General features: G+C 45.3%; 1 protein-coding gene across 2 annotated transcripts in view; it reads right to left on the bottom strand.

The window, feature by feature from the left end:
• Positions 1–24,498, bottom strand: part of FAN1 (FANCD2 and FANCI associated nuclease 1) — a 31,627-nt gene extending 7,129 nt beyond the window's left edge. Inside the window, exons 1-10 of one of the 2 annotated variants that reach the window (XM_045795355.2) lie at positions 24,404–24,498; positions 22,339–23,751; positions 20,016–20,156; positions 17,450–17,651; positions 12,542–12,775; positions 7,499–7,630; positions 5,388–5,496; positions 4,102–4,221; positions 1,197–1,361; positions 537–687 (exon numbers count right to left, since the gene is read on the bottom strand). In XM_045795355.2, the coding sequence (XP_045651311.2) occupies positions 537–687; positions 1,197–1,361; positions 4,102–4,221; positions 5,388–5,496; positions 7,499–7,630; positions 12,542–12,775; positions 17,450–17,651; positions 20,016–20,156; positions 22,339–23,590 (2,506 nt within the window). In that variant the 5' untranslated portion in view covers positions 23,591–23,751; positions 24,404–24,498. Of the gene's footprint in view, positions 1–536; positions 688–1,196; positions 1,362–4,101; positions 4,222–5,387; positions 5,497–7,498; positions 7,631–12,541; positions 12,776–17,449; positions 17,652–20,015; positions 20,157–22,338; positions 24,325–24,403 lie in introns of those variants that run through there. The other variant, XM_045795353.2, reaches the window with a different exon arrangement.
• Positions 24,499–25,413: the final 915 nt, after the last annotated feature.

Raw genomic sequence — 25,413 nt, 5'->3', positions numbered from 1 at the left:
TATGTTAACGAACTAGAATTTCAATAAAAAACACACAAAAAAGAAAACAAAAACAAAACACTGCTCTTTCTAGCCATTTCTCTGGTTCTTCTGGTGCTATGCCATCCCAGGACTTGGTCCTTCAATCCTCTTAAGGTTGTTAGCTGATTATGAGGCCCACTCACTCCTTCCAGAACAGCCTGGCCCAGCTCCACAGCTCCTACCTCCTCTAACGGGCTTTGCTACCAGGCAGCACTCCTGGGAGTCCTCTGCCCTCTCTTCTCCTCCCAGGCCCAACACAAGCTTTCTGAGAGCAAAACCAGTCCCACTTGCTTCTAACATCCCACCAGAAAGCACTGCTCCTCACAGGCCTTGGGTGGTAGATGCTGGTTAAATGGAAGAAGATGGCCTTTAACAACTATAGTGAGTAAAATCCCTTTCCACACCCTCCCAGGTCAGCAGCATCTTCCACTGCGGCAGGACGGAGACAGCAGCCACCCGCTGCTGACAAACCATCACCAGGGACCGGGCCAGGAAAAACGCTGTGCGTTACTTACCCTGGTCGAAGCCACTGCGTCTGTAATAGGCCAGGGCCACTTCCTCCACGGAGCACAGGACTGTGGCAGGGGCGGTGGGCCCCCCAGCCTCCATCACGAACACAGACTTGCCCATCCCGCGCTGCGGGCACAGCCGGCCGGTGATGGTCACCTGAGACGGCAGCAGAACATCCATCAGCCTCGCTCGAGCCACAGTCCCTGCAAACCTGACTTTCATGTCCTAAGGACATACCTTCCTACGTTCCCCCAAGCCACCTATTCTCAGCAGAGTCCAAGGCCACGTGACCCACACTCTGGTGCCTGCGAGGGTGTGGACAGGTCACTACCCTGGCCCCGGGGGTGGGAGGACATGGTCCCCAAAGCTGCTCTCTGGGCACCCCGACCAAGCAGCAGACACTGGCAAAGGCTGTGAGCTTCTAACTCAGGAGTTTTACAGAAAGTCACTCAACCCAGGGCACGAGCAGACCAACCCCTCGGCCAGCCCAACTTCTGATGCAGGAGGCACTGGTGTGAAAACGGAGTCCTGTCCTAAACGAGCACTACAGTTTTCTAAGCCTAAAAGAAAATGCACACAAAAAACTCTTCTTAGGCTGTTTTCCATTCAGGAGAAAAACGAGCATATGCATTTAAGTCCAAAGTGCCCAAAGGATATTTACTTACATGTTTAACGTCACCCACAGTTACTTCCGGTAGCTGATGGAAGAGGTGCCTGTACTTCTGGCAGCTCGGAGACTCTCTCAGGCGCACAGCTCTCTGATAAAGTGAAAGACGATGTCCGGTCCTGACTTCCGGATCTGCCAGCCCTTCTGTGATGCACTTAATAGCCTAGCAAAGAACATGGTCCCACATCAGGATCCTGAAAGACCTCATGGCAGCATCTGCTAATTTAACGTGACAGGAAACCCCACTGTTAATTATATTACTCAGTTTTGCTAATTAGCAAATGGGCAAAGCAATACTTCCAGGGATAAAGGATGTTTCCTTTTATCTCATTCTGCTACATTTCTTCTTCCTTCCTTCCTCCCTCCCTTTATTTATTTATTTATTTATTTATTTATTTATTTATTTATTTATTTATTTATTTTTAAGTAGGCTCCATGCCTACTCCCATCCTACATGGGGCCTGAACTCCTGACCCGGAGATCAAGAGTCGCCTGCTTTACTGACTGAGCCAGCCAGGCACCCCATCATCCTGCTACTTTTAATGCTCGGGGGCACTCAAGAACCACAGAGCTGGCCCGGAGTCCTCATTTACAGGAGAACCTTGGGTTTGGAGAACTTAAATGCATTTCCTAAGGTTATTCAGAATTGGACAAAAAAACAAAAGTACTGAAAATACCATAGCATACCACTTCACGCCTAATAGGATGACTATACTCAGAAACAAGGAAAACAGTTAAGTGCTGACAAGGATGTGGGAGAAACTGGAACGCAGGTGTGATGCAGGAACGAAAGAATGATTCCACACTCTGGAGGTCAATGCAGGAGTCCTCAAAAAGCTAAACACAGAATTACCGCGTGACCCAGCAACGCCACATCTGGGGACCGGGTATACCCAGAAGAACCGAGAGCGGCATTTCAAACAGATATTTGTACACCCATGTTCATAAGCAGCGTTATTCATAAAAGCCAAAAGTGGAAGCGAGCCAAGTGCCCATGTTGAGATGAGAGGACAGACAAAACATGGCGTGTCCAGACAATGGAATATTATTCAGCCTTGAAAAGGAAGGGAATTCTGATACTTCCTCCAACATGGATAAACCTGGAGAACAAGCTGCTGAGTGAAATAAGCCAGAGACACGAAAGACCAAATACAGGAACTATCTAGAACAGGCGAATCCATAGAAACAGACAGTAGATGAGCGATTACCAGGGGCTGTGGGGGGACAGAACAAGGAGCCACGACTGGCTGGCTACAGAGCTTGTTTGGAGCGATGACAAAGTCTAGAAATAGGGGCAATGTTGGCACAAACACTGTGATTATAACTAATGCCACCGAACTGTTATATATTAGTTACTACAATACGAGAATAAAAAGTAAAAAACAAACGAACAAAAAAACACCCTGAAACTCAGTGAAAGAGCAGGCCATCAGGAGCGGAATGGTCAAAGGACCAAGGAAGAGGGACGGAGACACGGATGCAGCTCTGTGAACCCCTCCACAGGGAGGGCCGGCCAGCGCTTCGCGCTCTGCTGACAGATTCCTCCACCGAGATGGATGTAAAGAAATGAACGGACAGTAACAAAACGATGAAGACTGTGAGTGTGGCCAGGAAGACCTTTGAGAAAAGGCTAAAAGGAACTAGGATTTTCCGTCAATCTCAAAAATACCTCCATGGCTGTCTACCTCTGTGCGCCTGAGCAAAAGCTCCTATTAGTAGAACTGTGAACCAGGGGGAAATCCAGACCCTTTGGAACCTTTCTTTCAGGGAGAGAGAGAGGCAGCATAAACACAGCCTCTCTCTGCGTTTGGCTGCGGCTACCAGACGCTGTCTCCGGCTACTTCAGCCTGAGCAAACGCAGAGAGGTAAGGAAGCGCCACCCCCACCCCCAAGAAAGGAAACAGCTTTCACCAGCTCGAAGCACTTTAGGTAACAAGGAACTTTTTCAGTTTAAGGCAGTAAAAATAGTATGTCCTATTTCCACACCCATGGTCAACTTTTCCACCTCCACATCACCCTGATTCACTTAATGTTGCCACTGGAAAAAACAAAAGCTTCCAGAGGCACGGTCCCCTCCGTTCAGCGCAAACGCAAGGTTGGCAGCGAGGAACCCCAGGCAGCCACACAAAGAGCCACTGTCACCTCTGGGCTCTGCAGAAGCTGCCTTTGGAGGCCCTGCCCTGCTGAGGCCTGGTGGCAACCAGAATCCAGGACCCCAGAGAAGATCCCTGCCAGAGAATACCAGTGCCCAGAGGAGAAGGTGGCCTGCTCAGCATTCGGAAGACAACGCACTTCCCAGTGGAAGGAAACATCTTTCACCAGACTTTCTACGTGGAGGCCCCACGCAACAAATGAATAAAGTCACCATTTCCAAAACAAAAAGCACCTTCCTTGAAAGCACCTGCTGAGGACAGGGACCTCTAACTCTCCTGCTCCCCTAATTCCTAAACCCCAACACAGAGCCCACTACCAACCCATCTCCCAAATCAGAGAAGAAAAAAACTGTCCTGTCTTTGTTGTAATGCTTTTGTTAGCATTTGGGGGGTTGGAGGAACAGAGACAAAAGAAGAATGTTAAAAAAATATATTCTCATTACATTTAGGTTCCTTTTTTTTCTTTTTTTTTAAAGATTTTATTCATTTGACAGAGAGAGAGATAGCCAGCGAGAGAGGGAACACAAGCAGGGGGAGTGGGAGAGGAAGCAGCAGGCTCCTAGCAGAGGAGCCTAATGTGGGGCTCGGTCCCAGAACGCCGAGATCACGCCCTGAGCCGGAGGCAGATGCTTAACGACTGAGCCACCCAGGCGCCCCTACATTTAGGTTTCTAAGGTATTAATAGCTGGCTATGTATTTTAACTTATGCAGAAGTTAAAGAAGGCTCAGGTATATCTGGTTACTGAATACCGGTTCAAGGCGTTTCAAGTGCTGGTGTAAGTTGAGAGCCAGTCTATCCCACCACCGGCCTCTGCTGTCAGGACAATAAACCCTCTGGGACAAGAGGCTTTCAAGTTCCTTGACTGCTTCCTGTTCCAACAACAACAAAGAAAGTTCATTAGACTCGTACACTCCAAAAAAAGTAATTACATTTAGTAACCAATAAGGTTGGCAAAGTACATTTAGAAAGCCCATCTCCCATCCTAAAAGGAGGCCAAGGACCCTGGAATGAGAACAGGACTCTGAGACATCCCTCTGGAGCAGGCCTGAGCCTGAGACATCCCTACTTTTCTCCCAGGTCTCCTGCCAACCAGTGAGTGAGCGTACGGAGCTCTGTGAACATGCATGATGTTCTCTGCACACCAAGTCAACTGGCGCAGGGCCGCACACAACCAAGTTCCAGGCAGCCGAGCATGGTCTGGGGCTGCACGCCTACATGCTTCTGGGGACACGGCAGGGCACGGGGCGATGGCGTGAGGAACGGGGCGAGCAGACAGTAATGAGTGGAGTCTTCATCCAAACACCCTAGCTCAACAGGGAGACTTTCGGGTCTAGATTTATACACACCTGTTCAGTTTTTGTGGTTCATGGACCTCTTTCAACATCTAATGATTCCCCTCAGACAGTGCAGCAGAAACCCCCATATACTTGCAGTTGTGGGGTTCACAGACTCCCCAACACCAATCCCATGGGTCCTCTTGGGTTTTGTGGACCCATGTCAGGAAGCCCAAGTTCTGTGTATCCTCTTTGTAAAACGGCATTTTTCCATAAATGTTATCATAACAAAAGTTAACTCTGGCAATCTCACAATGTTTTGTACAGGAGGGATAAGACCAAATCTCTGATTTGTGATTTTAAATTATTTCCAGGCAGACCACGCCAGTTGTCAGGGAAACACAAGCACATGCAAGGTCTCCACCTCACAGCTTTCTGAGACCTCCCAGGTCACACGTGGAGTCTTGACAGAGACCCAGGCTCAGGCTGCAGACACTCAGTCTGGGGCTCCCTGCACGGCTCCATCCAGGACCCCCAGGCCGTTCTGGTGCTTGCAGAGCAACTCACAGGCAGACAAAACGGTTGGTCCTCTTCGGCCGTCTCCCAATAACCCTGCAGACCGCGGGCGGCCCACATCAAGCATGCTTTCGTGACATTACTGTACGCTGACCAAATATGTGGAAAATGCTGACGGGCAGGCTCTCCCGCACAGCTTAGCGCTGACGTATCAGTAAGCCAGGGGTCGGGGCTTGTGCTCTAACCTCATACATGTGGAGTCGCTGCAATATTTCAACAGTCCGAGACAAAATCCTGGTATAAATCCACCCAACAGTAAAACAGCGCAGAAAGAGTGGTAAATTCTCATGGTATCTAAAATGAAGACGGACACCAGCAGTTTAGCAATCTGATTTATTCGTGGCAAGACAATTATAAGAAGTGACAAAACAGACTGAATTCTTAGCTTTTAAAAAGATATATTCCAAATACTGTCAATTGTTCACAATTTTCCACACCACAAACCTACATTCTTCTAGCCAGCCACCATTTCCTGGGGCACTCAGTGGGTAAAATAAGAACAACCAGAAACCTTCTAAGCTGGAGCTCAACAAACCAAGGCCAAATCCTGGGCCCACCAAGCTGATTCTGTATGTCCTTGCAGACTAAGCACCGTTTTCGCATTTTGCAATGGTTAAAATAAATCAAAAGGAGAATAACAGTCTGTGGCCTATGAAAATTATATGAAACTCAAATTTCAGTCCATAAATAGTGTTGGCATACTTCTCGTTCATTCACATTCCTCCTGGGGCTGCTCCTGCCCGGGGACAGCAGAGGTCAGCAGCTGCCACAGAGGCCGGACCAACTGACCTTTTAGGAAAGTCTACCAACCTCTGGTCTATAGTCCTCTAACTTCCTGGCTATGATTTCTTCTCTTTCTCTGATGAAGAAAATCACCTATCAACTTGTTTTAACCATCTGTCTTGCTGTTTGGTGTGAAATGTTAACAAATTTACCTAACCTGTCATAAGAAAACTTCCAATGTACCTGGATATCACAGGAGTAGCGACTCTACATTGGTTATCTCATTTCTACAAGGGCCTTTAAGTGAATGGCTCAATTTTCTGTCTGAATTACAGAATACTTCTAAATGAAATATGGGCAAAATATTCGGTTATTTTTTTCCCCTAACTTTAAAGGTCATCTTCCTGGCAATGATTTTAAAGTCATTATCATTTCTGTATGAACTTTATATCCTAAAGTTTTTTTTGAAAGAGCTATTTAACAACACAAATTTTTCTCATCCCTATATAAAAATAAAGGAATAAAATTTCTTAACAAATACAGAATGTTTCCCATTGATCAAGTAAAAAAACAATCGTGTGCTGTGTACTTGATCTTTTAAAGAAAATGTTAATTTAGTTTTCTTTTTCAGATTAACACCTACTTGAATTTCCATTGGAAGAACACATCCAGCATGGCTCTCATCACCTCTGTCCTCTGCTGGGTTCCCCCCAATTTAAATTCAGCCGACCAATACTCAGAGGAGCCAACGTACCAACAGATGGCGAGTTAAGGGGGTGGAGGGTGCACAAAAAGGGTGAAGGGAATTAAAAGGTACGGACTTTCAGTTATAAAATAAGTAAGCCATGGGGCGCCTGGGTGGCACAGCGGTTAAGTGCCTGCCTTCGGCTCAGGGCGTGATCCCGGCGTTCCAGGATCGAGCCCCACATCAGGCTCCTCCGCTATGACCCTGCTTCTTCCTCTCCCACTCCCCCTGCTTGTGTTCCCTCTCTCGCTGACTGTCTCTATCTCTGTCAAATAAATAAATAAAATCTTAAAAAAAAAAATAAATAAATAAAATAAAATAAAATAAAATAAAATAAGTAAGCCATGGGGATGTAATGCACAGCAGGAGGACTACAGTTAATAATACTGTATTGCATAACTGAAATTTACTGAGGGTAGAAAAAAAATTTTGTAACTATGGTGATAGATGTTAACTAGACTTACTGTGATGATTATTTTGCAAGAGAGAAATAGCAAATCATCATGTTGTATACCTGAAACTAATACAATGTTATATGTCAATTATATGTCAATTAAAAAAAAAAAGAAGGCAAGCGAAAAGCCATTTGTTCACTCCCATGCTTGTTGCACGGTGATCTGAGTTATAGAAGATTCACTTCAGACTTTCAGACATTTCCTCCTACAGCACACAACACTGACTATGCAAAGCAAGTGGGGGAATTCAACTGCACAGCTGACTTGATCACAGAACGAAAGGACTAAGTTCTTCATGAAAAGAATTACCTCAAGTGGTCGAAACAACCTGGTAGATAAGTAAATTGTGAAAGGTACCTGGAAAAGATCTCACCTCAAGGAAGGGTGGCTTTTCAGTTTGTTCCAATCACTTTTCGCACACTGAGAGAGCTCGTTAGCTTCTTTCCAGTTCCCATTGGCCATCGCGGTAGAAATGTCACTCAGCATGTGCGCGGCGGCTGCATATCTGGGGGAAAATCCCATCCCATCCAAGTTTCAAATGTGAATGGACATTCCCATAACAAACACCACATTCTGTCCCCGAGATCTAATTCTGAACGGTAAAAGTGTGTTTTTTGAAAATATGAAGGGTATTTAGATCTGATTCTAGTCAAAACATAATATTACTGTCCTGAGGTAGCCTGAAACTACTAATATAGGCTACCCAGCTAGAAAGATAAGAACATTCATGTATTATTACATAACATGTTCCATTACATACATGTAGTATTGATCGGCTCATCAGTTCTGATTCTTGGTACTCATTCATTCATTCACCAATCTGGAAGCAACCCCAGAAACACGTAACTGACTTTGAAATCACATTAGGCCGTAGGTCTGGTAACAGTCATTTAGTCAGAGGTAGCCCAGCAAATGCTGCCCAAGAAGACACTCTTTGGGAGAGGGCAGTGCTGAGAGGTTATGAAACCACTCAGCTGAACAAAGACAACTTCTCGTTGCATCTTGAGGTACCAAAAACAACAACATTTGCCCAAGTGACACTTTGAGTGCATGGTCTTTGTATTTTGGACTCACACCTAAAAGAAAAGCACGAAATATCATTATGGGCAAACGTGCTCAAATAAGAATAAAGAAATTGCCTCTAAAATGTAAAAATATGCTCACGAACTCTTAGATCTAATTCTCTTATAAGATGCTACTGGATAATTCTCAGATTGATAAGAAAAGAGAATGCAACAGGGAGAAGTGTCCGGAGGCTGGCCCAGCCCCGCAGGAGCTCCTCCACGGTCAGGAGCATCAGGAACGGCCCCCACGCTCCCAGCCCTGTGGCCCCGACCAAGCCCCACTTTAAGGGGCCATTGAGACCAACCCCAAGGGGCCTCATCTCCCGGTCCACCTCCAGCGCCACTGAAAATAGTTACCAGCTCTCATCTCACCTGCACCTCTCCAGTGCTGCTGGGAACTGCCCTTCAGCAGCACCTCTCCCATTCCCTCAGCCCCTTCCCTCCACCCTCCAGGTCTCTACCTCCTCTAAACCCCAGCTGAGAACACGGCTTTGCCCTTCCTGCCGTGCCCCAGCCCTCCCACCCAGGGACGGATGGTGGAGACTCCCTTTCTTCCCAGCTGCTTCCAAATCTTACTCTCCCCTCCTTGAAAGCCCCCCATTCCTTGGAAGCCTGTGCCTCCTCCTTGCGGGCACTGGCCCGCCTCCTGTCTTCTGTCTTGCTCCGCCTCATGTCTCCAGCCACAATGGCCTGAGACTTCCCCATCTGTGAGGATGAAGAGCACACTCAGTTTCAAGACCTCCTGGCCAATACCCCTCTCCCCACCTCCCTTCAGCTACCCATATGCCCACAGCCGCTCAGAGCCTCTGTCTCTGATGCATCACCCTCAAAATCTCCATTTTGAGCATTTCATTCACTGACCTCCACCTCCAGTCCTTCCAGCTCACTGACTGATGGCAACATTCCCCAACTTCACCGACACCCACCATGACCCCCTTCTCCAGCCACAGCGCCTCCTGTCCTGCAGGCGTCCGTGCCCCCCTGGAGTCAACCAGCCCACCGCTCACTGGTGAATTCGCACTGGACATCGGGCCCACCCTAGTTCCAGTGTCCACACCGACCACTTCCTCTGAGCTGGACCCAGCTGCCTGAACGGTGCTGAAGGAAACACAGAGCCAGGCCAGCCCTGCTCCCCTGGGAATCCTGCCCACCTGCTCAACCTGCGGGACTGCTGCGCCCCTACCTTTGCCTTCCCGGCCACACTTGCAGGCATGCTTCCCCATCAGACTCTCCCGCAGGGACAGAGGCCAGCGAGGGGCCCTCTCGGCTTCCCACCACAGCAGCCTCACCCCTGCCCCCACCTCTACCCTCCCTCCAGTGCTCCGGAGCCCAGCCCCTCCGGTCTCCCCACGGCTCACCCTCCTCTGGTTGTCCCCTCTTCCATTCCGGTCAGCCTCTCCTTTTCTGCCGGTTGTCAGGGCAGGAGGACACACACACCCTCATATCTGCCCCCTCAAAACAGCAGAACAAAACCGATTGCCCTCACACCCACTGCAGCAGTAGCTGTTCCAGAGCCAACCTCTGACTCCCCTTCTTCCCAGAGAGGCTACCGTCCTCACCGCCCCCCTCCACAATCTCTCTGAAGCGGCTCTTAACGCAGGCCACCAACTGCACACATCTCACTAACTCCAACGGTTCTACTCCTGGCCACTCTTCTCCCGGCTTCCAGCCGCACATGCTCCTGACTCCCCTCCCCGACTTCGCTGGCTGCTCCGGCCCTCTCCCCGACCTCTGAACGCTGGCAGCCCCAGCTCAGTCCTCCTCTCCCCCCTCAGGGGTCTCTCGGGTTCCAGGGCTTCCAACACCATCCTGGGCTGTGACTCCAAATGCTCTCTCCGGGCTGCAGCTCCTCCCCGAGCTCCCGCCAGCAGGTCGGTGCCAACATGACAGCCCCACCTGAACGGCCAGTGCGCACCCCCAACAGCGATCCCCACCCAGTGCCACCGCCCCTCCCGCCACCCCTCTCCTGACCCCCCAGCTCATGGACAGTACCAGAGCTCCGTCAGAGCACCAGAGCCATCCATGACTCACACCTGTCCTTCTTGCACCATATCTAGTCACAGTCATCATAGAGGCTTGTCTCTCCTCCTTCCAAAATAGCCCGTACCCATTTACCTCATTGCCACTGCCGCCAGTCCAGACCGTTGCCTAGACCACCAAGGTTAGGTCAGCCTTCTGGTGGCTTCCCTTGCTTCCCTTGCTTCCCTTCACCCCCTATTCCACAGGACGCTTTTGGAAAATGTGAAACAGATCACTGGCCTGCCTAAACCTCTTCAACGGCTGCCCATTGCTCGGAGAGCACCACTGAGTCTGCTTCCGGCCCTGCCTTCCTGTGTAACTACTGCCCCTGGGGCGAGTGTCTCCATCTTGGCAAGCTCGCTCCTGCTTCAGGGCCTGGAGCACGGGCTCCCTGCGTGGCCCCATGCTCACACCCCTGCATGGTCAGCTCCACCCCCCCAGTCCTGAGTCTCCATCCAAATGTCACCTCTCCAGGGACACTTTTCTACAAAGCGGCACTCGCGCAGCCTGTCCCTCAACCATCACAGCACTTTTTCACATGCTACGACTCTTCTCTCCTATTTTCTATCTCCCCCAGGAACACACAACACCATGGTGGCAAAGACCGTCTCCATTCATGCTGCAACCCCACCACCTCGGCACGTAATAGGTACTCAACACTCAACTCATGTATATTGAATAAATGAGGAAAAAGAAAAGACAGGATAAATTATTTCGAGTACCAACACGGCCAAAAAGAGTTCTCAGACCAGGTATCCTATTAGCGGGTATTATATAATTACCACTACTGAAGTCAGTTAAATCCAATTTCATTTACATGTGAAGGCCCTTTGTATAACAAAAGGAGTTTTAGTTATTATTTACAGGATACCTACTTTCTCAAAGGAATCTGGCATGGTCTCTTTCTTTCTCCCTCGCTCCCCACTTTTGAACTTGTCAACCATGGTTTTGTCAATGCTAGAACTAAAAAGCAATCTCCCTTAGATATGCCAGTAATAAAGACAACTATAATGCTAACTAAGACGTACTAAGCCATCCGCAGGGGCCAGGCTCTAAGCACTTTACATGTATTCACACAGATCCGGAGGACTACACTATTATTCTCCCCGTTCACAGATGAGGAGAGGAGGCACAGGGTGATTTCACAGTTCATTAGTACAGAGAGACTGGAACTTGGCTTCAGCATACAGTCTCAAGGAAGAGAGCAGCATAAAGTCACTAAAAATGAGAAAGTAGGGGCGCCTGGGTGGCACAGCGGTTAAGCTTCTGCCTTCGGCTCAGGGCGTGATCCTGGCGTTGTGGGATCGAGCCCCACATCAGGCTCTTCCGCTATGAGCCTGCTTCTCCCTCTCCCACTCCCCCTGCTTGTGTTCCCTCTCTCGCTGGCTGTCTCTATCTCTGTCGAATAAATAAATAAAATCTTAAAAAATAAATAAAGAAAGAAAAATAAATAAAAATGAGAAAGTAAGAAGATATGGGACAACTCAAAACAGAGTTTTGAAATTCTCTTACTAGAAGAATTTATTCCAGTGGGACACAAACAAGGGAGTGAGCTTCCTGAGAGTCAGCAAACTGGGGCTAGAGTGAATTATATCAACGCTGCTTTGATTCAGTAATTTCAATGTTACTTTTAAAAGCACACATTAGACAAACATAAAGGACTCTCCTAAAATCAAGTATCAGAATCAATTTCAGTTACAATTGAGTAATAAACTTCAAGTCAAGAATCAAAAGTGCCATTTTAAGAATATGAATTAATCTTTCTCATAAATGATGGAGTTTTAAAGGAAATCTAAGTATTTTTTTTCCTCTAAGACCGATATCATTCTTTACCAAAACCTACTTTTGCCAGTCAAACCGAACATTCACTGAGTCCATGTACCAAAACAGACTGGTGACCATCTCTAATCTAGCGGGTGTATGACTCGAGTACACGCACACAAGTTAGTATTAGCTTTACCTGAAGCGCTATTGCTAGGAAAACATTCATCTTCCGCCTTGTTCATGCCAGCAACATATTCACAAGGCAGGTTTGTTCAAATGTCTGTATTTACAAAATGTTTCCTGCCAAAGCTATCTGGGAATACGAGCCACGGAAAATTTGTGTAGTAACTCAAAACTCATTGGTTTTGGCAACCGTAATCAAAGCACATTTCTACATTCTCCTTATAGTCTCAGAAATGTATACAAGTGAGGCAGAAAGACAACAAAAAACTTCAAAAACTTCTCTGGCTACAGCCTTAGGTTTCTACTGTAACTGGCAATTAGTAATAATGAAACCTTTTACGTACATGTAAAGTGACAGTTATTCCTACGAGCTAGTATGATCTTACCTAATGAGATCGTCTCTGTCCTGGAAGATTTGGGTTTTCCGATTGATGGTGTACCTAGGAAACTCCATGCGGCCGAGATTGACCAACAGCACGGTAGAAAGCTGCCCCTGTCCACCACAGGCGGCTTCCTCATCTTCCAGCGAGTCCGTCAGTGAAAACAGCAGCAAGACCCGGGAGAAAACAGCTCGAGGACCTTTACAGACTCTCAGTGCCTGTCCCGCCAAACCTTTAGCTCTGAAAAATGTACAATATATAAATAACTTTCTGGTTTTTTAAAAAGCATTTGGATGTTAGATTTTATAAATTATTTTCAGAAAAAGTAACAAGTGGCCTTCATTATTCTAAGCCTAAAGTAAATCTACCAGTTCCAGCTGTGTGACCCTGGAGCCTAATTTAACCTCTTTGGGGCTCAGAGCCCACCTATGGACATGGTGAAGATGAAGTGAAATTCTATCTCCAAATGATTTCACACATGGTTTGGCTCAATAAAAGAGCAACATAGGATTTACACTGGTTGTAAATGTGTAAAATACCAGGAAAACTCATAAAAGTATTATCTATTTGACATTAGCCATTCTCACATAGTGACAAGTGACATTCAGATTAAATAACAGTTATTTATTTTAAATGTCATTATTTGGGTGCCTGGCTGGCTCAGTGAGCAGTAGAGCATGAAACTCTTGATCTTAGGGTTGTGAGTTTGAGTCCCATGTTGGACACAGAGATTACTTAATAAAATTTTTGAAAAAATAAAATAAAATAAAATAAAATAAAATAAAACACCTTTATCAAAAGCTGATGGCTAGGTAGCATGATTTTGTACACCAAGAAATGGTACAAGATTTGGTGCTGTTCTGTGATATGCAAAGTGGTCCAGAAACATCCCCACTCCAGGGTAACCTCAGAGTAAATTCAGTTTGATTCTGGATGCCTTCGAGGTAGGCCTGGAGGTCTGAACTAAATTCAGGGCCACATGGGCCCTCTGGCTCTTACAACTTGGATAGCCTCTAGAACAGGGTTTCTCAAACTTGGCACCATTGACATCTGGGCAGGAAAGCTCTTTGCAGGGGAGGAGGGTGCCTACGCATTACAGGACGCTCAGCAGCATCACTGGCCTCTACTCACTAAATGCCAATAGTGCCCACTTCCCTCTTCGTCATGACAATCAAAGATGCCTCCAGACATTACCAGATGCTCCCTGGAGGCCAAAGTCGCCCCCAGTTGAGAACCACTGGCCTAGTAATGGAAGACCTCACTTTCCTATCCACGCCAGAAGCTATTAGCCCAAAAGCAGTGCGGCATCTCTAGGGGTGTTGTAGAAATTAGTGCCGCCATCAGATACATGAGGGGACAGGGGTGAGATTCCTACCACAGCACTGTGGGATTGAGAACCACTCATCTACAGAGACTGATACCAAGTGCCCACTTCCTCCATCTCCATTCAGAGCCCCAGGGATGCCCCAGTTGGCCAAGTCTCCGAGTTCAGAAGGAACCATTAAACACCGTAAAATGAACAATGATTATCTACTGGGATTAAGACAGTATAAATAGTGTGATCATAACAGCAGAGTACGTAAACAAGGCACCGCCCTCCTGTGGGGCTGTCAGAGGCTCAGGCTCCGTTGCTAGGCTCTACAACGAAATGAAGAAGTAAAGTACAGTCTTGAAGGACAGTGACTTCAGTACAACTAAAATAGCCTTGAGAATCTTATGTTCCTAACAAGTCCAAAGTCAGGGATAAAAAAAAAAAGTTAAACTTTTTATTTCTGTTCAAATGCTTAGTGCTTATGCTGAGAGAGGGCTGCTAATTTTAATGTTCACTTACTTGTAAAATGTTATATAAGAATAACATAAAATATTTAAATACAATTAAAGAAAGGACTTAGAATGCAAGATACAAAATCAATGTACAGAAATCTGTTGCATTTCTATACACCAATAATGAAGCAACAGAAAGATAAATTAAGAAAACAATCTCATTTACAATCGCACCAAAAATAAAAAGATACCTAGAAATAAACCTAACCAAAGAGGTGAAAGATTCGTACTCTGAAAACTATAAAACACTGATAAAAGAAATTCAAGATGACACAAAGAAATGGAAAGACATTCCCTGCTCATGGAATGGAAGAACAAGCATTGTTAAAACATGTATGCTACCCCAAGCAATCTGCACATTTAATACAATCCCTGTCAAAATACTAACAGCAGTTTTCACAGAACTAGAACAAACAAGCCTAAAATTTGTATGGAACCACAGAAAACCCCAAATAGCCAAAGCAATCCTCCAAAAGAAAACCTAAAGGAATCACAATTTCAGACTTCGAGTTACATGACACAAAGCCATAGTAATCAGATATCTCTACACCCAACATGGGGCTCAAACTCACAACCCCAAGATCAAGAGTCCCATGCTCTACCAGCTGAGCCAGCCAGGCACCCACAGAGCTGTAGTCATCAAAACTGCACGGTGCTGGAACAAAAACAGACACACAGATCAATGGAACAGAACAGAAAATCCAGAAATGAACTCACAATTACATGGTCAATTAATCTTCAATAAGCAGGAAAGAATATCCAATGGGAAAAAGACAGTCTCTTCAACAAATGATGTTAGGAAAACTGGACAGCAACATGCAGAAGAATGAAACTGGACCACTTCCTCAAACCATACCAAAAATAAATTCAAAATGGATTAAAGACCTAAATGTGAGTCAGAAAACCATAAAAATCCTAAAGGACACAGGCAGTAACCTCTTTGACATCAGCCGTAGCAACTTCTTACTTGATATTTCTCCTAAGGCAAGGGAAACAAAAGCAAAAATAAACTATTGGGAAGACATCAAAATAAAAATTTTCTGCACACACAGTGAAGGAAATAATAAACAAAACTAAAAGACAACCTATGGAATGGGAGAAGATATTTGCAAATAACATATCCAATAAAGGGTAGTATCCAAAATATATAAAGAACTTATAAAACTCGATACCCCAAAAACATAATCCAATTTAAAAAATGGCCAGAAGACATCAACAGACATTTCTGTGGTGCAGCCACTCTGGAAAACAGTACGGAGGTTCCTCAGAAAGTTAAAAATAGAACTATCCTATGATCCAGCAATTGCACTACTAAGTATTTACCCAAAGAATACAAAAATACTAATTCAAGGTATACATGTACCCTGATGTTTACAGCATTATTTACAATATCCAACTTACAGAAGCAGCCCAGGTGTCCATGAACTGATGAATGGATAAAGATGTGGTAAACACACACACACACACACGCACGCGCACACGCACACACACGCGCGCACACACACACACACACACACACACACACACACACACACACAGAAAATGGAATATTACTCAGCCATAAAAAAGAATGAAATGTTGCCATTTGCAATGACATGGATGGAGCCAGAGAATATTACGCTAAGGGAAATAAGTCAGAGAAAGACAAATTCCATATGATTTCACTCGTATGTGGAATTTAAGAAAGAAAACAAATAAGCAAAGGGAAAAAAGAGAGAAAAATCAAGAAACAGACTTAATTATAGAGAACAAACTGACAGTTACCAGAGGGGAGGGGAGTGTGGGGGATGGGTTAAATAGAGGATGGGGATTAAGGAGGGCACTTGTCATGATGAGCACTGGGTGATGTACAGAAGTGTTGAATCACTGTATTATACACCTGAAGCTAATATAATACTGTATATTAACTGACTGGAATTAAAATAAAATTTAAAATAAATTTAAAAAGAAAGGACATAGAAGACATTTAACATACCAGAAAGATGAGGATTTTATAATCCTATAGTCAATTAACTAGAGATAGATAATTAAAACATTTTTAAAAAATCTACGGTATAAACTTTTTGAAGTGTTAGTAGTGACAATTTTCTTAATAATGCATACCTTGTTCATACCTATGTTTTATAAAAGATTAGTATTTGTAGTATCTTCCCAATGAAGATGGGTTCTTGGCACATAACAGCTGAAAGTTACTTGTGCGCATGCACACATATGTCTGTATGTATATTCAGACAGACACAGAAAATATTAGACAAAATAAGTAACACTGACATTGTTTTAAAGTGTTTTCAAAAGCATCACTCACTTCATCCTCAACAATTCCAGAACATTGGATTCCCAGACTTAAGTTAATATAGTTGTATTTTATAGATAATGTGAGTAGAAGAAATAAAGTCTCACAGTTTTTACATCTTTCCCCAAATTGAAACAGTTCAAGGTCTTCACAAAAGCGAAAGAAACAAACCACAGTTTTTGGTACATTTTATGTCCTAAACTCAAGAAAAGTTGCATATTAAGACTGACAGATTACATGTCAATAAAAAGTTGACTAAAATAAATATTTAGTAGGAATCCTGTAGGAATAGTAATTAAAACTGCATTTTTCTTGAATAATAAAATACTAGAATTTACTGAATATCTACTGCCTCCTGATTTTTCTTGGTCCTAGGACAGTATTACAAGAATTATTAATAATAAACCAAGAAAGGGGCGCCTGGGTGGCGCAGTCGTTAAACGTCTGCCTTCGGCTCAGGGCGTGATCCCAGCATTCTGGGATCGAGCCCCATATCAGGCTTCTCTGCTAGGAGCCTGCCTCTTCCTCTCCCACTCCCCCTGCTTGTGTTCCCTCTCTCACTGGCTGTCTCTCTGTCAAATAAATAAATAAATAAAAATCTTAAAATAATAATAATAATGATAGTAATAAACCAAGAAAGAATCCAGGCTATTGTTATAAAGGCTCTTCTGCCTTCTCAATATAACTACAAATGAAATAAGCAATTATAATTCAAAAAAATGTACCATCTGTTATCATAAGTTAATCTGTGCTACCAACATTTTAAATGTTTTTACTGTAACAATATCCAACAACACCTTTTTAAAATCACTGCACCAATTCCAGGCTGATTCTTGCCCCAAGTGCAGACTGAAGGCTGTTTGGCCAATTTGAGAAAGGTGTCCACCAGCTGCTGTTTCTGTCCGTTGGGATTCACCAAGTGGAAGGTCTTCGCCAGGGTTTTTAATTCAGGCGCAGAAAGCAGTTCAAGCACTTCAGAGAGTTCCTGCAACTCAGACTCTGAAATGGGTTAAAAAAAAAAAGTTAAACATAGTTTTAAAGATTTTTACTATTTTCTAGCTCTATTTAAGAAGAATGAAGCTTAGTTAGAAGCAAATATAATGAAACGCTACTGCAGAAATTGTAATCAGTACGGGCACCTGGGTGGCTCCCTGGTTAAGCTGTCCCACTCTTGATTTCGGCTCCGGTCATGATCTCAGGGTTATGAGATTGAGCCTGCATCAGGCTCTGCACTGGGCATGGAGCCTGCTTACGATTCTTTCTGCTCCTCTCCCTCTGCCCTACTGCCCTCCCTCTTTTTTTTTTTTAAAGATTTTATTTATGTATCTGACAGAGAGAGAGACAGCCAGCGAGAGAGGGAACACAAGAAGGGGGGGGGAGTGGGAGACGAAGAAGCAGGCTCCCAGGGGAGGAGCCCGATGTGGGACCCGATCCCAGGACTCCAGGATCACACCCTGAGCCGAAGGCAGACGCTTAACGACTGAGCCACCCAGGCGCACCCCCTCCCCCCCGTCCCTCTCTTAAAAATAAATTGTAATTAGTTTGCCAAACCAATTATTACAGAATATGGAAAACAGGTATCTCATAAAAGTTATAAAACAGAATTTCTCACTAAGAAGTAAAGGAAAGTCTGAATAAAATAAAGACACATATGGATAGCTACTATGGCTTGGACATCCTCCTAAAAAAAACTCACTGGTGTATTCACTCTCTGATCACGAGGCCTCCAACCCGACCTCTCCCACACAGGTCAGAGAGTAAACTGACTATCAGCTCTCCTCCCTCCCCACAGGCTCCAGCTGGACACCCCTGCATGGGATCACTCACTCAAAATACATAGACATGTCTGCTATTATGGGAGCCAGACACCATGCTAGACCCAGGATTCAGCCGAGTCAGACCTGGCTGGTGTCTTCCATCAAGGCATTTACAGCTTAGGGCAGGGTCTCTTTCCTCCATTCAGTAACTACTTATTGGGTGCACACTTCGTGCCAAGTAATGTCTGATGGCCTTGGGCACACTACAATGAACAAACCAAGTCCTGGCCCACGAAGAGCTCACCTCCTTGCATAATAAGCAAGTATATATGTCAGGTGCTGATAACTATTATAAAGAAAAACAAAACTAAGGCAAAGCAAAGGTGGTGGGAGGGCTGCCTATACACGCAGCGCAGTCAGGCAAATCTCTGAGGAGGTGACACAGAGCAGAGCTAGATGAAATGAGGGAGCAAGTGGAGGGAGCGAGGGAGCCTGCTGCCGCAAGTACCAGGCTCTGAGAGGGGAGTGCACCGAGCACTGTGAAGAACACGGGGGCTCTGTGGAGTGGAGGAGTGAGCAGGAAGAGCAGCAGAGCCGGGCCCACAGGGTCATGCAGATCAAGGGCACGACTTGGACTTGATTGAGTGCAACAATGAGCCACTGGGGTTCTGGTTATGTAGGTTAAAGGTCATTTAAAGTAAGTTAAGGCTGGCCTGGCACACCAGTCAAATCCTGAATTTACGAATCTGCATCAAATCCTCCGAGTCAGGTGAGGACAGAAGCTGCCAGGTGACCCTTAGGGCACGGACATGTGGGAAGCAGTGCTCTAAGCTGGGTCCGTGTCCCGATGCCTAGTCCCTCACATTCAAGCTTCTTTGCCGCGCCTCTCTGCCTTTGCCTGCAGCCCCACCACCTCACCTAACCTCACCTTACTAACTGCTCTCCACGACAAACTTCCACACAGAAACCACCTGGCTTTTGCTGGATTCGCTTATTTTGGTCTAAACTGTTAGCAATTACCCAAGACTCCCATTCTCCCTCCACCCACATTTCCAGTACAATACTGCATTCAGTCGGGGAGGTGCTTCAGGAATGCTACTGAGGAGACCTCCATGGCTCCCTAACAGTCTCCTAGGCTTAAATCAACAAACTTCTGAGGCAATCAACTTAGAAACTCTAAGAGCTGTATGTGTGTGCAGGAGGGGGTGGACGCAGCTTTCAGAGGCAATATTAGCCTCAAGCAAATCAGCTGTATTCTATCACAAAGATGAGGCATCTGAACGAGTCAGATTCTTGCTGGAAGGGGAGAACTGAGAAGGGATGAGTTTCTTCAGTGGCCCATGGCCACACAGCTATCCAGAGGGGACTTTATGGTCCTAAACATGAGACAGTCAAGAAAACAACAGGAGTCTTCACCAGGCTAAAAATGGCTTTAACATGAATAATTTGTTGTCCTAAAGTTAAAACTGCAATTAAAACAAACAAACAAACAATTACTATTTACCAGGCACCAGAGGATGACGCCATACTGATATCACCATAGTTCTGCAGGAACTTAGTTCTTCCTGTCGTATTTTCATTTTACATTTCCTTTGACTAATCATACCTGTCTGCAGAAAGCCTGCTTGCTGCAATTCTCCAATTACAGGTGTTAAGTCAGGGGCAATCTCTTCGTATTCCAATTTATTCACCTTAAGCCAGCTGAATTTACGTTGAAAAAGTCTTACATATAACTTCTGAGCACTAGCTGCAATAAAGAAAAATAGTGAAAAATATTATCTCTTCTCAAAACAACCAATATTCACATTTTAAAACTTAGCTTAAAAGTGAAATATATTCTATTAGAAATACACTTATGCTGAGGCACCTGGGTGGCTCAGTCGGTTAAGCATTTGACTCTTGGTTTTGGCTCAGGTCATGATTTTGTGGGTCATGAGATCAAGCCCCACATCCGGCTCCATGGGGAGTCTGCCTGACAGTCTCTCCCTCTGCCACTCCCCCACTCAACGTGCATGCTTCTGCTCTATATAATGAATAAAATACATCTTTAAAAAAATCAGGAAATACGCTTAATGCTTACTCAACTGATCTTACAAGAAAATCTTTCTCTTCCTTTGGAAAATATAATTTATTTCAAAAAGAAGTCCCCATGGAGACATCTCCCTGCCCTGTGTGCTTGTTACCACATGACAGGAAGAGCATCCAGGGTGGGAAGCCCTGGGCCAGCTCTGCCACTTCTGAATTATACAAGTCTATGAACCTCACCGAGACGCCATTTTCTCTTGTTAAGAAAAGGGGGGGTTGGGGCAATAACATCATCTTCCCGAAGTTGGTGAAAAGATTTAAAAAGATGAGGTATTTGATGATTGGTGGACCAATCACTGAAAAGTTCCAATATTGGTAATGGTTATTGGCGATTTCAGAACTTCGAAGAACCAGGATTCCCATTTTCCAGCCATCAACATTTTCACTCCCTCAGAGAAGCCCCACCCAGAATTCCAGTTATTTTGTTCTCTGCTCTCAGTTTAATATACATGATTCTACAGTTAACCGAAAATAATCTGAAAAGATTATCAAGATATGTGTAGCTTTGGTAAGGCAGCCATCCCTAACTCAGTGATCTTGGCAAAGTTACTTAATTAACCTGGTCACGGTTTTCCTGTTATCTGGATTATCCTTAAATTTCTGTCAATTCTAAAACGATATAATTTTACTTCTTAAATCTTCAACTTTTTCCCCCTTTCTTCTTTAAAGAGGCAAACTCAATTAGCATTTATTTTCACACAGACATTGCAACTGACTCTCTGTGGGGAGCCATACACAAGAATCCACAGAACTTGCACTAGGGAAACTATTCATCGTTCTCAATTATACAGAAGCACAGAGCCATGGACTCACTGAATGCAGACGTGAATGCAACCAGCACCCAACCAAAGATCTGTGACTTCTGTGGACAGAAGAGTCAATATGGTACCAATTATGTCCATGTTCTGGGACAGCACAAGTAGAGATGGAGGCTGTGTCGATAATTAATGCAACTGTGCCCAGAGAAGTCTCACTCACACGTTAAAAAGTAATACAAAGACTATAATTCCACTGTGTTTATTTAAAACAAAAACCCTTCTCTTGAACATTACCGGTAATGTTTAAGATATTTTTTAAAACTCAACTGAAGGGTCAGACCTGACTACAAATTGTGAGAGATCAGTGTAGCCCCCAAGTAAGCTTTTCCTACCTCAGGGGGGGGGACTCAGTTCCATAAAAGCGTCATGGCCCCTTGGATGAGCAGTGGAACAAGGGTGGCTTTTGCTCCAAATCTGATCCACCGGCTTAGAGCCACCACTGGCTGCCAAGGAACTGAGGCATAGACCAGCATCTTTAAAGGTGCCAATTTAGCCTGAAAGTTTCCAATTCCTCCACACCCTGACCTTAAAAGGCAGAGCCTAGAAATCTAAAATATTATCAGAGGAAAAAAATATGCCTTAATATACCTTGGTTTGTTCTTTCCTGTATTTTACTTCACTTTCATTTTTGAGAAAATGGTATGTGAACACAATAGAACAACCTAAGTTAAGCTTGATTACAGGCTCAGAACGCAAAGTACGCTTTTCTCAATCACTGTATTTTTTTTTAACCTGGAAAAGGCTGTTTTACAACCATCAAATACACACAAAAAGGAAAAGCAGCTGCTTCCATTATAACCAAAGTCCAGCTTGTAAGGCGGTAATACTGCAGAAGCAGACATCACCAGACACAAAATCCTGTCTTTTTCATGCATATTCTTCTCAAACCTTGTAGCTGGCTGATTCCCCTAAGTATTCCCAGAGGACTCACAGAACCACACTGACTCCTTGTGGTCATTAGATTCCTGGCCCAATCATGACAGCAAATGGAAAACAAAAACTTGGAAGCACACAAGGTTAAGATACCTGATAACTGATAAAATTTAGTTACAATTTCCTTCTCATGTTCATCGAAGAGCATCCTATCCTCTTCATTCTCAAATACAGCTTTCAGCACCACCAGGAAACTCCGAAGGTAGTAAGGATGACTTGGTGGTACTGTAACTGTTTTATCAGGAACATCACAGCTTGATCCCTGCTCTGAAGGAATTCTGCAAGTGATTTCATTCTTTAAGTCACTGTCACCTTCCAGAAGAAGGTCCTGGATGTTACCTTTAGAATCATCAGGTGTAGAACTATAAGATTTTGCTTCCCAATCTGACAACTGTGTTTTAGCTTCTGAAGCAACCGTTATTTTTACTTCTTCACGACTACCTGCCTCACATTTTTCAACATCTTTACCATCTATTCCTGTGATAGTCTCCCACTCAAGACTGTCCTCTGAAGTAGACCTCAATGGATTCCCACGAGTTAAATCTGGTGAAAATAACACAAAAGCGTTATCTGAGAAGGCAGGGGTGAGGGGTGATCTCCCGCATTCCTGGGTAGCCTTCTGGCTTTCAGCTTCCAGTAGTTTAGTGTCTTCTACAGTATGTTCAGTTCTCTGTTCCTTAAGAGAGTCACAGGTAAACACGTTTTCCTTTTGAGAACTATTCTCCAAAATTTGATCCTTGTCCTCAATCTCTGAACAGTTATCAACTGGGCTCCTAACCACTGTGGATGAGGGACTCTGTGGACTCTTACTGGCAAATTCCTCATTCTTCTTACATATTGATCTTCTAGCCTCTATGTATCTTCTGGACAATTTAGATGACAGGCTTCCCAAAGTAATGACTTTCACATTATGATGTCTCAGCTTATCTTGATTTTTGCACACCAAGTCTTTATTATTTTTAAAGTAGGGGCTGGTCTGCTGTTTAATGCCCATTTTTGCTGAATCACTTGGGTCAGGGGTTATACTTGCCTTTGATGGTGACAACTTTCCTGGCGTTACATTTTCTAAGACAGTATTGGTTAAATTTACTGGGGACCCACTTGAATCTGTGAAGCCAACATGCCTCAGATCAACTGGAGTGATGTTATCGTTAGCACACTTTTCATCAAGATGCCGGTTTAAGTCATATCTTGGCACCATTTTACTACAAATGGGGCAGGCAAGTTTAGCAGGTGGTACATTGTTAAAAAATGAAATAATAGAGTTACACTCATTTTTTTTAGTTTTACTAATTGATAAACTTCTACGAGCTCTTTTCTTTGCAGGAGATTTCCCTTCTGACATAATGAGTATTAGAAAAACGGGGTGTTTCTAGTAATAAAACCCAGGATATCACTGGGGAAAGACAGCGCCGGTATACTTTTACTTCCCTGACTTGAAATAGTAACAAGTGGGATTCTAATTCTATTTGACTTCATGTTTTTCATTTAGTCAATTTCTTCTTCCTACAAAATAAAACACACGTTGATTAAACACACTGTTATGAATTCAACAACAGAAAGGGTAAAGTAAAACACGCAATGGCAGTACCCCTTGAGATAAGGAAAATCCTGGACTTGGGACAGAACACCAGGGCTGTAGTCCCAGGTCCACATGCAATCTCGGTGTGACCCTTAGCCATAAAATGACAGCGCTGGGCTCCGCAGGGATAATTTCTGAGACTTCTTACGACCTAAAATTACCTATTTTTAAAAAGGGAAAAATCTGACTATTCCAGATCCCCTTTTGAAAAACCATTGCATCTGTAACTTTTTCTGGGCGAGAGAATGCCTATCTGCACGATCTCCGGAGTCACTTGAGTCCCACAGGCCTGCACAAAGGAAACCCCCAAGTCACGGGCATCTGTCAACACGCTTGGGGCCCCCAGCACTGCTTAGGCCACCGAACCTCTGAGGCTCCGGGGAGCACGGCCGGCCCTTCCCGCTGGGGCCGCGTACGTGCACCTGGGACCCGCACCTGGGACTCGCACCTGCGCTCCGCCACCATGCCTGCTCGCCCGCCCTTCCTCCCTCCTTCGCCCTCCCCGCCCGGCCACCCCTAGCCACCCCTAGCCGCCCCTAGCCGCCCGTGCTACCCCCTCGAGCCCGCAGCGCCCACCAGAGAGGCAGCCCGCGACCCCAGAGGGCCGCCCCGCGCTTCCCACCGGGCTCCGCGCGCCCAGGCATTCCCAGCCGATCCCCGCGTCTCGGCTCGCTACAGGCTCGGCGAGTAGAGGCCCGAGTGATCGATCCTCCTCCCTTCCACATTAAACGCTTTCCCCCATCCAGAGCGGCCGAAGCTGGCCGAGCCGCCCTGGGCGGCCCCAGAGCACCTCCTCCTCCACACCTGGCGACCCCTGTACGTGCACTCGTGGGGAACCCCTGCCGCGAGTCTGTGTTAAGGTGGCCTGTGGGGGGCGCACTCTGTCGGGCGAAGCGGCCTCCTGCGGGCAGATGCACGCGCGGGTCCACTGACCCCGCGCCCGCGAGTCCGCGCGGGGGGCTCAGCGGTGCGCAGGGCTTTGCGGAAGATGTGCTGCTCCCCGCCTTGCTGCAGCAGATGTGGATAACCTCAAGAGCAAAGGGACAAGAAAATGTGGTCAAGTAGTGAGGGAGTAGTGACTGTGGAGTATTCATTACTTCTGTTTTTCATAGGGTTTAATTGTGAAGTTAAACAGTTTACTGTATAATAATGGCTGCCTAACAAGGGAAAATTTAACGAACCAGAAAGTGTATCACTCAGCCCTTGAGCACTGACACCAGCTGGTTCCAGCATCCCCATGAATGCCCCAGAACGTAAGCTTTCTGAGCGCAGGGCCGGTGCTGCCCTTCACCAGGGCTTGCAACGGTGGCCAGCACTGTGTAGTTACTCCGTAAACATGTGTCGAATGAATGCATGAATAAACGAACAAGCCAGAGAGAAAAGGGACATGGATAGGGAATTCATCAACAAATATGTATCGCGTACCTGCCTCCTGTCAGGTAATGTTCTTGATGCTCGAAATATGGCAGTGAACAGAATGAGGAATGTGAGAAAAATCCCTGCCTTCCTGGAGAATGCATTCTGGTGGGGGAAGACGGAGAAAAAAATAAAATAAAATAAATCAATTATGCAGATAATTAAAAGAT

Source organism: Ursus americanus, chromosome 28, assembly GCF_024610735.1.
Source record: "Ursus americanus isolate L20-20 chromosome 28, mUrsAme1.1.p, whole genome shotgun sequence".
Taxonomy (NCBI): Eukaryota; Metazoa; Chordata; class Mammalia; order Carnivora; family Ursidae; genus Ursus; species Ursus americanus.
Note: the sequence above shows the minus strand (reverse complement) of the source record. Positions and strands in the feature narration are given on the sequence as shown.